The 14,933-nt window shown below is 23.7% G+C and overlaps 1 protein-coding gene across 8 annotated transcripts in view; it reads left to right on the top strand.

Moving 5' to 3' along the window:
- Positions 1–14,933, top strand: part of Calx (sodium/calcium exchanger 3) — a 640,265-nt gene that overhangs the window by 568,637 nt on the left and 56,695 nt on the right. For 6 of the 8 annotated variants that reach the window (XM_075292192.1, XM_075292193.1, XM_075292195.1 and 3 more), the window contains one exon: positions 9,561–9,709. In XM_075292192.1, the coding sequence (XP_075148307.1) occupies positions 9,561–9,709 (149 nt within the window). The remainder of the gene's footprint in view (positions 1–9,560; positions 9,710–14,933) is intronic. The other 2 variants (XM_075292199.1, XM_075292197.1) reach the window with 1 other exon arrangement.

Genomic DNA, 14,933 nt, shown 5'->3' with positions numbered 1-14,933 from the left:
AACCAAAATCAAAAATGACGATAAATGCAATGTAATATATAAGAATAAAGAATAAAGGTAACAAATCTAATTTATGTCAAAAGACATATATTGGTACTACAATGACAAAACTCAAAGCCAGACTATCTTCTCACAAATCTGACATTAAAGCCACTGACAAACCCATGGAGCAGAAAACAGAACTCGCGGCCCACTATGCGCAGACTGGTCACAAGCCAAACTTAGAAGAGGTAGAAATTCTAGACCACGAAAACAATTACAGACGCAGATTTACTCTTGAGATGCTATAACATTATTAACACTGCACCTGACGAGAGAATGAACTACAAAAAAGACATTGAGAACAGCGCTCGAATATATAGACATATAATACAAAAGCACAATAGAAAGTTAAATTCAGTGTAAAACAGAGTGTGAAGCTGTGCACACCAGAACAAATGTAAATTATAATAGTTTAATAATTTATTGTTTGGTTTTGTTTATTAGTGATTTTTGTAATTAAATTTAAAAAATTTTTCTGTTTTTTGTTTCACGTCAGCCTTGAAAACGGTTTTGACGAAGTCAACCAAAATATTGGAAATAAAAATAAAAGAAAAACATCATATCTATGTTTTTTAATCGACCTATAGCCGAAACTATGAAAATAAATATTTTATTTCTATAGAAAATTTGTCAAAATTTTATTTCTATGGAAATTTTGTCAAAATTTTAATTTCTATAGGAAAATTTGTCAAAATTTTATTTCTATAGAATAATTTGTCAAAATTTAATTTCTATAGACAATTTTATTTCTATAGAAAATTTTGTCAAAATTTTAATTCCATAGAAAATTTTGCCAAAATTTTATTTCTATAGAAAATGTTGTCAATATTTTATTACTACTAGAAAATTTTATTACTAGAAAATTTTATTTCAATAGGAAAGCTTGTCAAAATTTCATTTCGATTAGTCGATTTTTTTCACATTTTTTTTTACACACATCAAGAGCCGATTAGACAAAATTCGTCTTTTCGGATTTGAAGCTTACTTTTGTCCACTTCAATTTTTCGACTTAAAAAAAGTCAACTACTCGGAAATTTATTTTAGCAATAAAATCGATATTCGTCTTAAGGTTTTTTATGATTCTAAAATCACGTCAGTTTATTTTCGTTACATTTAAAATCGATTAATCGAGTTCGGAGTTGGCCAGAATCGGTTTGCCTATTTGAGGTGATAATAGTTCTTCTCTGCGTGTACGTGGCCAGTAGCTTAGCGATCTTTGCAAGCTCAAGAATATTTTATTAAGGATCTTGGTCACAGACTCACTAACGGTTCCCAAATCACAATCAATACAACTATCATATTAACGTCATTCCTATTTTTTTTTTTGTAATAATCAATTATCTATAATTAGCCCATAGGAGAGTGCAAGATATATTTTCTATATATTTTTTCAACTTAGATCTATCTATAAAATATAAAATGAAAAAAAAATTAACCAATACCACCAAATATCTTTTTTTTCATATTCTCTCAAAATGAAAATGAACTGAAAACTTCAACATAAAATCGACCTAATAAAAACATTATTGTGCTATAATAATACAAAAAAAACCTGCAAACGTGACACAATGCCACAAATTTGTATTAACAACAAACAATAAAAAAAACAAAAATAATTGTGTGTATATAAAAATCAATAAAAATCCATAAACTTTTTCTATCACTTTTATGGTGGTCTATGCAAACAAAAACAATGTGTTCTTGTATAATAATAAACATTTATTTAACAACAATAATAATAACAAAAAACCAATACCAAATACTATTGCCATCAAATGAAAATTTTAATAAAATTTTAAACAATAATGAATTTAAAATAATGAAAATGCCTATAATCACAAAATTGAAATAATTCAAAATTTCATATATTGGCAAAATTCTAAAAAAATAAAAAAAAAAACAAATAATACAAATTGGGAAACAAAATTCGAACTTAATCTTAAATTCGAATAACAAAAAAACAATCAACGAAATTGTGTAAATACATGTGTGTGTTTTGCTTTCATTTTTTTTGTAATTTTGTAATATGTGTGGTGCGCATGTGCAACGGCGTTTATACACCATTCGCACATCCCAACACATGTCAACGCCGTCAACAACAATAAAACAAACTGAAAATCCTGCAAATATACTTTACTTGTGTTAACTGTATCCTTCGATATTTCCCAAAATACTATGTGTTGGCAAACGCAAAAAAAAACAAAATCTGTAAATTTGCCTATATGAAAAAATTATATATTTTTTTGTATTCACACAATTTATTACAAAAAAAAAATATATCGTTAAAAAAAACTTTGTAAGTAACATTTAGTAGAGCGTTGTAGAAATATTAGATGTTAGATGTTTTATTTCCTTTGATTTTTTCCTCCCAAATTTTTGATTGATATCCAATTTTATGCGTGTGTGTGCGTTTTGTTTTTTCTTTCACAAAATCACTTTTACCCCTTAAGTAGCACCGCAATTTTTTCCCCCTTTTTATAGCAACACTTGCCAATTTATAAATAAAAATATCCCTTAGAGTTTAGATATCTCCGATTTCCCATTTCAATGGTTTTTATGTCTCCCTATTACGTGTATTGTCATATTTTTTGTTTGTTTTTTTCGTAACGAAATTATTTCACTTACGAATTCCCAGCAAACAAAGCAAGAGATTATTCCACAGACGTTGTGTACAACATAAGGACACATACCATTAAAAAAATATTTTTTAAAAAATCTGCTACTGGTCAGAATTAATTAAGCCTTTGTGTTTTTCTTTTTTTAATTCATAATAATAAAGAACATCTCAAGAAGCAGTAAAAATGCTATAGTGTGGTCCCAGCAAAGATAATTGGAAGTTCCTCCTAAGTCATTGCTTTAAATGTACATGCAAAAACGCTCTTATGGAGATGGGCTAAAATTTCAGTTCAATTGAATTTATTTTGCGGTGATATATAAAAATATGCTATTTGACAGAGTTTTCCCAAAAAAATATATTTTTTTAATTTTACTGTGTATAAAACATAGTAAGTATAAATTATATAATATTTACAAAAAAATATGTGGAAAATGTGCCGATCCATTTCTGTGGAATTTGCGATAAAATATTTGCTTGTATTATTCAAAACGTCTCTGTGTAGAGATAAATGTCGAAAAAATTAAGAAAAAATATGAATGAAATCCGAAATACTGAAATAAAATCACATCTGAAGAACTAATGCGATATCAATAAAGCGTATAATTAAAAAGATGACTTCCACCCTATGACAAGCCAATTCATTAGGTTAGGTTAGGTGGCAGCCCGATGTATCAGGCAGCGTTGCCACAATGAATTTTTATTTTGGACCAACATTTTTCCAAAATTTGACCAAAATTCGCAACAGCGGACCATTTTTTCAAATTAAATTAATATCATTTAGAAGTTAAAATTTTTTCAAAATTATACTTCGATAGAAAATTTTATTTCTATAGAAAATTTTGTCCAAATTTTATTTCGATAGAAAATTTTGTCAAAATTTTATTTCTATAGAACATTTTGTCAAAATGTCATTTCTATAGAAAATTTTGCCAAAATTTATATTTTTTCTATAGAAAATGTTGTCAAAATTTTGTTATTATAGAAAATTTGATTTCTATAGAAAGTTTTGGCAAAATTTTATTTCTACAGAAAGTTTTTTATAAAGTGTTATTATTATTGTCAACATTTTATTTCTATAGAAAATTTTGTCAAAATTTTATTTCTATAGAAAATGTTGTCAAAATTTTATTTCTATAGAAAATTTTGTCAAAATTTTATTTCCATAGAAAATTTTGTCAAAATTTTATTTCTATAGAAATTTTTTGTTTAAAGTGTTATTATTAAGAAAATTTTGTCAACATTTTATTTCTATAGAAAATTTTGTCAAAAATTTATTTCTATAGAAAATTTTGTCAAAAATTTATTTCCATAGAAAATTTTGTCAAAATTTTATTTCTATAGAGATTTTTGTCACAATTTTATTTCTGTAGAAATTTTTGTCAAAATTTTATTTCTATAGAAATTTTTTACTATAGAAAATTTTGTCAAAATTTTATTATTAAAGAAAATTTTGTCAAAATTTTATTTCTATAGAAATTTTTGTCAAAATTATATTTCTATAGAAAATTTGACAAAATTGTATTTCTATAGAAAATTTTGTCAAAATTTCATTTAATTTCTATGGGAAATTTTGTGAAAATTTCATTTCTTTTTTCATTTTGCCAAAATTTTATTTCTTTAGGATTTTTTTCAAATTTTTATTTCTAAACAAAATTTTGTCTAAATTTTATTTCTATAGAAAATTTGGCCAAAATTTCATTTCTAACAGAAATTTGGTCAAAATTTTATTTCTGTAGAAAATTTTATCAAAATTTTATTTCTATAGAAAATTTTGTCAAAATTTTATTTCTATAGAAATTTTTTTCTATAGAAAATTTTGTCAAAATTTAATTCTATAGAAAATTTTGTCAAAATTTTATTTCGATAGAAAATTTTGTAAAAATTTTATTTCTATAGAACATTTTGTCAAAATGTTATTTCTATAGAAAATTTTGTCAAAATTTATATTTTTTCTATAGAAAATTTTGTCAAAATTTTGTTATTATAGAAAATTTTATTTCTACAGAAAATTTGTTATAAAGTGTTATTATTATTGTCAACATTTTATTTCTATAGAAAATGTTGTCAAAATTTTATTTCTATAGAAAATTTTGTCAAAATTTTATTTCCATAGAAAATTTTGTCAAAATTTTATTTCTATAGAATTTTTTTTTTAAAGTGTTATTATTAAGAAAATTTTGTCAACATTTTATTTCTATAGACAATTTTGTCAACATTTTATTTCTATAGAAAATTTTGTCAAAATTTTATTTCTATAGAAAATGTTGTCAAAATTTTATTTCTATAGACAATTTTGTCAAATTTTAATTTCCATAGAAAATTTTATCAAAATTTTATTTCTATAGAATTTTTTTTTTAAAGTGTGATTATTAAGAAAATTTTGTCAACATTTTATTTCTATAGACAAATTTGTCAACATTTTATTTCTATAGACAATTTTGTCAACATTTTATTTCTATAGAAAATTTTGTCAAAATTTTATTATAGAAAATTTGACAAAATTTTATTTCTATAGAAAATTTTGTGAAAATTTCATTTCTTCTTTCATTTTGTCAAAATTTTATTTCTTTAGGAATTTTTTTCAAATATTTATTTCTAAACACAATTTTGCCTAAATTTTATTTCTATAGAAAATTTGGCCAAAATTTCATTGCTAAAAGAAATTTTGTCAAAATTTTATTTTTGTAGAAAATTTTATCAAAATGTTATTTGTATAGAAAATTTTGTAAAAAATTTATTTCTATAGAATCTTTTGTCAAAATTTAATTCTATAGAAAATTTTGTCAAAATTTTATTTCTATAGAAAAGTATGTCAAAAATTTATTTCTATAGAAAATTTTGCCAAAATTTTATTTCTATGGAAAATTTTGTCAAAATTTTATTTCTATAGAAAATTTTGTCAAAATTTTATTTCTATAAAAAATTTTGTCAACATTTTATTTCTATAGAAAATTTTGTCAAAATGTTATTTCTATAGAAAATTTTGCCAAAATTTATATTTTTTCTATAGAAAATTTTGTCAACATCTTATTTCTATAGACATTTGTCAACATTTTATTTCTAAAGACAATTTTGTCAACATTTTATTTCTATAGAAAATTTTGTCAAAAATTTATTTCTATAGCAAATTTTGCCAAAATTTTATTTCTATGGAAAATTTTGTCAAAATTTTATTTCCATAGAAAATTTTGTCAACATTTTATTTCTATAGACAAATTTGTCAACATTTTATTTCTATAGACAATTTTGTCAACATTTTATTTATATAGAAAATTTTGTCAACATTTTATTTCTATAGAAAATTTTGTCAAAATTTTATTTCTATAGAAAATGTTGTCAAAATTTTATTTCTATAGACAATTTTGTCAAATTTTAATTTCCATAGAAAATTTTGTCAACATTTTATTTCTATAGAATTTTTTTTAAGTGTTATTATTAAGAAAATTTTGACAACATTTTATTTCTATAGACAAATTTGTCAACATTTTATTTCTATAGGCAATTTTGTCAACATTTTATTTCTATGGAAAATTTTGTCAAAATTTTATTTCTATGGAAAATTTTGTCAAAATGTTATTTCTATAGAAAATTTTGCCAAAATTTATATTTTTTCTATAGAAAATATTGTCAAAATTTCGTTATTATAGAAAATTTGATTTCTATAGAAAGTTTTGGGAAAATTTTATTTCTACAGAAAATTTTCTCAACATCTTATTTCTACAGAAAGTTTTGTTAAAATGTTATTTCCATAGAAAATTTTGAAAAATTACCGATTTGACGAAACTAGACCAAAATCAACCAAATTCCAATTGGTCCAATTTTGGCAACCCTGGCATCAGGATCACTTAGACTATTCCTGAACCTGTCTCTTATCACTGGCCGATTCCATGTTAAGCTCAATCAGAAGGGACCTGCTTTTTATAGGCGAGTCCGAACGGCGTTCCACTTTGAGGTGAAACCATTTAGAGATGCTTTGAAACCCCCAGAAATGTCACCAGCATTACTGAGGTGGTTGGCTGATAAGTTCCCGGTCTAACAAAGAAAAACACATTTTTTTTGTCAAAATTCGTTTTTATTATTCAACATAGTTCCCTTCAAGAGCGATTCAACGATTATAACGACCTTCCAATTTTTTGATACCATTTTGGTAGTACTCCTTCGGTTTTGCCTCAAAATAGGCCTCAGTTTCGGCGATCACCTCTTCATTGCAGCCAAATTTTTTTCCCGAGCGAGCATCCTTTTGAGGTCTGATAACAAGAAAAAGTCGCTGGGGGCCAGATCTGGAGAATACGGTGGGTGGGGAAGCAATTCGAAGACCAATTCATGAATTTTTGCCATCGTTCTCAATGACTTGTGGCACGGCGCGTTGTCTTGGTGGAACAACACTTTTTTCTTCTTCATATGGGGCCGTTTTGCCGCGATTTCGCCCTTCAAACGCTCCAATTTTGACACGAATCATTTGAAGGTTGGTACTGCTATGGGGCCAAAAAAATTTTAAAATTTCAATAATTAGAATATAAAAGCGTTACGATGATTTTAGCAAAAAAAAAATATATATTTTTCCATTTTCTAAATATCGTCATTACAACGAACTTCTAGATTCCGGAAACGAAATACTTCCGTTCTCTGACACGCCCATGCAAAATTCATTGCAGACGATCTAAATTCCACACGCAGAGAAGGAATATGATCACCTCAAACATGTTTCAAGAGCAAAATGTTATTTTTGTATGGTGACCATGTAACATGTTTGTCACTAAAATGTTATTTTCTCGTCAAATATAATCTGCTTGCCGAAATCAGATACATGATTTCCGAGAAAATAACATGGTTGCGATAACCATGTTACATGGTCACCACCCAAAAATAAAATTTTGCTCTTAAAACATGTCTGAGGTGATCATATTCCTTCTCTGGGTGCAATTAAAATATTAATTGGTCCAATAAGTTTCTGATTTTGAAATTTTGATTGAATTTTCTATTAAAATTTGAATAAAAAAAATTTAGTGATATATCTTCTGTGTACTTCACCGAATACAATAATAAAATTATAATATGTATAATCATATTATTAATAATCTACATCTTTTTCTCAATAAAATAAATAAAATGAAATTTGAAAAACTAAAATTTGGTTGTAGAAACTGTTTGCAATAAAAACTCTTTGAGAAAATTGTACTAAATTTTACTCCATAGTTTGAGATTTCCACAAAGCGTTATTAAAACCAGGAAATTTTAATATCCTGTTGTACTTTTTAACTGCAGTTCACGAAATTACATCATCTCATAGAAGAAAAAGTTAACTAAAAGTAAAGAAGAAAATCATTGGCGCCAAATCATGACCATTTTAACCACACAGTAGTTCATTCTTACTATTTTTGGGAATCGTACGAAAATCTTTTTTTGCTTTAGTTCATATTGAACTTATGTGTACGGTCACTGAACTTTATACTCACGTGTGGAAAATTTCGATAAAAATAATAAAATTTAACTTCAAGCAAATACATTTTTTCCAATAAAAATATGTTAAATTTGGCGTTAGTTTAACTACGGAAATTTTGTTCTATGTAGTTGGACGCACTATTCAAATTTTGTTGCGAAATAATTGATGTTGCTAAACATTTTTTTGGCGGCTAATATGATCTTAGTACTGGCGTTTATACGGTGTAAATTGTATTTGCATAATGCAACATGTTGCAACAAAGTTCTATGAAAATAAATTGCCAACCTCACCAATAAACAATACACTCGAAAAGATTCCGACTGGAAAGGATATGTGTTAGCAACAAACATAACTAATCTAAGCACAACAATCACAGCTGAATTATACCCAAGCACACAAACTCACACACAATACATACGTCGCTTAGGCCAGTAAGCGAGTATGGTATAGATTTGTGTGTCTTATTAAACCAATCAACAACAAAAATGTAACAACAAAATCTAAACGTTTAACCAATGTTTAACTGTGCTTTATACCTACCGCCAAACACCCCCACCCCCCTAAGCTAAGCGTGTGTATGTGAAATTTTATTTTCTTTATTTTTATGTGTTTGCATGTGCCTCGCTCTCTCTCTCTCTCTCTCAGTCTGTGTATTTCTTTATCATACAGCTTTAGGTCATTCATTTACTCATTCATTCATTATTTGCTTTTTATATGGTGGCATTGTGTGTATGTGAGTAAAGTGTGAGAGTAATGTGCATATGTTACTGCATACAGAGGAAACAACTCTCATTTATTTAATAAAATTCAAGCTCTCTACATGAAGGGCTTTTGAGTCATATGCACGATTATGTCACTCACTACTCCATCCATGCCGACATTGAGTCAGTCAGCTAGACCGGCTTATATCATGCTTGTGTGGATTTTCTCATACGTACATACAAAGCCATTCGCTTATTATAGTTATTCGATACCATCCTCTATATTTCTCTCTCTTTTTCTGTCGCCCTCACCCGCATTTTTAAACCCATGTGTTTGCCTTATTCTGTTTGTTTTTTGGCGTTTTATGTGTTTGAAGCCTTTTCTCTTTCGTTTCATGTTGCATGTTGTATAGTTTTATTTGTATTTAATTGAATGTACCGCGTGTATTTTGGCCTCTTGTGTCTTTTGTTCGTTTAATTGTATAATTGATGTATTTATTTCATTTAGTTTTTTTAGTTTTTTTTTCTTTTAATTCATTTTGATTTATTTTTGACCTGGGTTAATTATTTTTATTTTTGGTGATTTTTTTGTTTTTCTTTTTTTATTTCTTTTGTCTCTTCTTATAATAATGTGGGACAGTTTTTTTTAATCATAATTGTTTCATTTTGATTTCCGTTTGTGGTGTCTTTCTTTTCTTGTTTCATTTCATTTCACTGAATAAATATTTTGTTAATTTTAATTTTGTTCAACTCTCAGACGATGAATTGGCAGGACTTATACAGGAAGCTGAAAATAAGCCACCAGAGGAGTTGACCGAAGAGGATAAAATGGCTTTGTTGGGACGTCCCAAGAATGGTGATGTGGTTCGCGCACAATTGCGCATTAAGGAGAGTAAAGAATTTAAGGTAAGTCATTGAATTATTATAATATATAAAAAAAACAAATAATTATCATCTTTGTCATAAATGCTTATGGTAAAATTTGAGAATATTTTCGTTAATTAAGTCATAAAGGAAATTTTAAAATTGGAGCTGATTTTTTTTTTTTGTTTCTGGCGAATTGCTAATAATCATTCGCAACATGGTCCATATTAAAGTGTTTCATACGCACCATTGTCCACAATGGATCTTCGTGGACCTACGAACGAATTTCAATTATTTCAAATTTTATAACAAGATCAAAATACCGGTATTATACCGTATCTATGAATGCTACAACCCAATAGAAGATGTCTTTCGATATTTCGTTTTCCTTACATATTTGAAATGCAATAAAACAATTAATCCAATAAAATACCCATACGCATATAATTTTAAACGAAAGTGCAATTATTTACATTCGACATATAGTAAATTTAATTCAAGTAAGTGTAAATTAGGCCCTTTCGACTGATAATTGCATAATTATTCTCCATTTTGATTCACTGCATATCATTTCTCCTATCTTTAAATCACCAAAAGCATTAAGAACTATTAATTGTAAATATCAAATATTAATTACATCTTTTGATAATCGTTTAGTTACACTTGAGTAGATTTGTCCTTTGTGAATTTCTCTCTCTAGTTAGTGCAGCTGCAAATAATCCGAAAATCATTTGCAATTGCAGTATCCCTTAAAGGATTATTTTTTGTTGTAGAAATAAAATTTGGACAAAGTTTTCTATAGAAAAAAATGTTGACAAAATTTTTTACAGAAATAAAATTTTGACAAAATTTTCTATAGAAATAAAATTTTGACAAAATATTCTATAGAAATAAAATTTTGACAAAATTTTCTATAGAAATATAAAATCTTGACAAAATTTTCTATAGAAATATAAAATCTTGACAAAATATTCTATTGGACTAAAATTTTGACAATATTTTCGATTGAAACAAAATTTTGATAAAATTTTCGATAGAAATAAAATTTTTGACAAAATTTTCTATAGATATAAAATTTTGACAAAATTTTTTATAGAAATAAAATTTTGGCAACATTTTCTATAGAAATATAAAATTTTACAAAAGTTTTTTATAGAAACAAATTTTTTTCTATAAAAAAAAAATTTTGACAAAATTTCCATAGAAATAAAATTTTGACAAAATTTTTTATAGAAATAAAATTTTGGCAACATTTTCTATAGAAATATAAAATTTTGACAAAATATTCTATAGAACTATAATTTTGACAAAAATTTTCTGCAGAAATAAAATTTTGACAAAATTTTCTTTGGAAATAAAATTTTCTATCAAAACAAAATTTTGACAAAATTTTCTATAGAAATATAAAAGCTTGACGAAATATTCTTTGGAAATAAAATTTTGACAAAATTTTCTATCAACATAAAATTTTGACAAAATTTTCTATGCAAATACATTTTGACAAAATTTTCTATAGAACTACAATTTTAACAAAATTTTCTGTAGAAATAAAATGTTGACAAAATTTATATAGAAATAAAACTGTTACAAAATTTTCTATAGAAATATCAAATTTTGACAAAATTTTCTATAGGAATAAAATTTCGACAATATTTTCGATAGAAACAAAATTTTGACAATATTTTCGATAGAAACAAAATTTTGACAAAATTTTCTATAGAAATGAAATTTTGACAAAATTTTCTATAGAAATAAAATTCTTTGACAAAATTTACTATACGAGTATAAATAAAATTTTGAAAAATTGTCTATAGAAGCAAAATTTTGACAAAATTTTCTATAGAAATAAAATTTTGACAAAATTTTCTATAGAAATAAAATTTGGACAAAATTTTCTATAGAAATAAAATTTTGGCAAAATTTTCTATAGAAATAAAATTTGGACAAAATTTTCTATAGAAATAAAATTTTGGCAAAATTTTCTATGCAAATACATTTTGACAAAATTTTCTATAGAACTACAATTTTAACAAAATTTTCTATAGAAATAAAATTTTGACAAAATTTTCTATAGAAATAAAATTTTGACAAAAATTTCTATAGAAATAAAATTTTGACAAAATTTTCTATAGAAATAAAATTTTGATAAAATTTTCTATAGAACTACAATTTTGATTTTTCTATAGAAATAAAACTGTGACAAAATTTTCTATAGAGCTACAATTTTGACACAATTTTTTATAGAATTTTGGCAAAATTTTTATAGAAATAAAATTTTGATCAAATTTTCTATAGAAATAAAATTTTGACAAAATTTTCTATAGAAATAAAATTTTGACAAAATTTTCTATAGAAATAAAATTTTGACAAAATTTTCTATAGAAATAAAATTTTGACAAAATTTTCTATAGAAATAAAATTTTGACAATATTTTCTATAGAAATAAAATTTTAATAAAATTGCCTATAGAAATAAAATGTTGACATAATTTTCTATAGAAATAACATTTTGACAAAATTTTCTATAGAAATAAATTTTTGACAAAATTTTCTATAGAAATAAAATTTGGACCAAATGTTCCATAGAAATAAAATGTTGACAAAATTTTCTATAGAAATAAAATTTTAACAAAATTGTGTATACAAATAAAATTTTGACAAAATTTTCTATAGAAATAAAATTTTGATAAAATTTTCTATTGATATAAAATTTTGACATAATTTTCTATAGTAATAAAGTTTTGACAAAATTTTCTATAGAAATAAAATTTTGACAAAATTTTCTATAGAAATAAAATTTTGACAAAATTTTCTATAGAAATAAAATTTTGACAAAATTTTCTATACAAATATAAAATCTTGACAAAATATTCTATTGGACTAAAATTTTGACAATATTTTCGATTGAAACAAAATTTTGATAAAATTTTCGATAGAAATAAAATTTTGACAAAATGTTCTATAGATATAAAATTTTGACAAAATTTTCTACAGAAATAAAATTTTAACAAAATTTTCTATAGAAATAAAATTTTGAAAAAATTTCCTATAGAAATCAAATTTTGACAAAATTTTCTATAGAAATAATATTTTGACAAAGTTTTCTATAGAAATAAAATTTTGACAAAATTTTCTACAGAAATAAAATTTTGACAAAATTTTCTATGAAAATACATTTTGACAAAATTTTCTATAAAAAAAATGACAAAATTTTCTATAGAAATATAAAATTTTGACAAACTTTCATATAGAAATATAAAATTTTGAGAAAATTCTATAGAAAATAGAAACAACATTTTTACAAAAGTTTTCTATAGAAACAAATTTTTTTCTATAAAAAAAAAATTTCGACAAAATTTCCATAGAAATAAAATTTTGACAAAATTTTCTATAGAAATAAAATTTTGGCAACATTTTCTATAGAAATATAAAATTTTGACAAAATATTCTATAGAACTATAATTTTGACAAAAATTTTCTGTAGAAATAAAATTTTGAAAAAAATTTCTTTGGAAATAAATTTTTCTATCAAAACAAAATTTTGACAAAATTTTCTATAGAAATATAAAAACTTCACGAAATATTCTTTGGAAATAAAATTTTGACAAAATGTTCTATCAACATAAAATTTTGACAAAATTTTCTATAGATATAAAATTTTGACAAAATTTTCTATGCAAATACATTTTGACAAAATTTTCTATAGAACTACAATTTTAACAAAATTTTCTGTAGAAATAAAATGTTGACAAAATTTATATAGAAATAAAACTGTTACAAAATTTTCTATAGAAATATCAAATCTTGACAAAATTTTCTACAGGAATAAAATTTCGACAATATTTTCGATAGAAACAAAATTTTGACAAAATTTTCTATAGAAATGAAATTTTGACAAAATTTTCTATAGAAATAAAATTCTTTGACAAAATTTACTATACGAGTATAAATAAAATTTTGAAAAATTGTCTATAGAAGCAAAATTTTGACAAAATTTCCTATAGAAATAAAATTTTGGCAAAATTTTCTATAGAAATAAAATTATGACAAAATTTTCTATAGAAATTAAATTTTGACAAAATTTTCTATAGAAATTAAATTTTGACAAAATTTTCTATAGAAACAAAATTTGGACAAAATTTTCTATAGAAATAAAATTTTGGCAAAATTTTCTATAGAAATAAAATTATGACAAAATTTTCTATAGAAAATAAATTTTGACAAAATTTTCTATAGAAATAAAATTTTGACAAAATTTTCTATAGAAATAAAATTTTGACAAAAATTTCTATAGAAATAAAATTTTGACAAAATTTTCTATAGAAATAAAATTTTGATAAAATTTTCAATTGATATAAAATTTTGACAAAAATTTCTATGGAAATACATTTTGACCAATTTTTGTATAGAACTACAATTTTGACAAAATTTTCTATAGAACTACAATTTTGATTTTACTATAGAAATAAAACTGTGACAAAATTTTCTATAGAGCTACAATTTTGACACAATTTTTTATAGAATTTTGGCAAAATTTTTATAGAAATAAAATTTTGACCAAATTTTCTATAGAAATAAAATTTTGACAAAATTTTCTATAGAAATAAAATTTTGACAAAATTTTCTATAGAAATAAAATTTTGACAAAATTTTCTATAGAAATAAAATTTTGACAATATTTTCTATAGAAATAAAATTTTAATAAAATTGCCTATAGAAATAAAATGTTGACAAAATTTTCTATAGAAATAACATTTTGACAAAATTTTCTATAGAAATAAATTTTTGACAAAATTTTCTATAGAAATAAAATTTGGACCAAATGTTCCATAGAAATAAAATGTTGACAAAATTTTCTATAGAAATAAAATTTTAACAAAATTGTGTATACAAATAAAATTTTGACAAAATTTTCTATAGAAATAAAATTTTGATAAAATTTTCTATTGATATAAAATTTTGACATAATTTTCTATAGTAATAAAGTTTTGACAAAATTTTCTATAGAAATAAAATTTTTTGAAAAAAAAATTCTAAGAAATAAAATTTTAACTAAATAAATAAAATTTTGACAAAATTTACTAAAGAAATAAAATTTTTACAAAATTTTCTATAGAAATAAATTTTTTTTTTTTTTTTTTTTTTTAGAGATATGTTTGTTTCGAATTTATTTCGGCATAAGCCGGCTATCAATGTAAAACCTTTTTTCGGAGGGTTCAAGTGTGGTTTTTGTTGGGTTTAATAAACTGCCTGAATTTATTCTGATA

The sequence above is a fragment of the Haematobia irritans genome, chromosome 1 (assembly GCF_050003625.1).
Source record: "Haematobia irritans isolate KBUSLIRL chromosome 1, ASM5000362v1, whole genome shotgun sequence".
NCBI classification, from domain to species: Eukaryota; Metazoa; Arthropoda; class Insecta; order Diptera; family Muscidae; genus Haematobia; species Haematobia irritans.
Note: the sequence above shows the minus strand (reverse complement) of the source record. Positions and strands in the feature narration are given on the sequence as shown.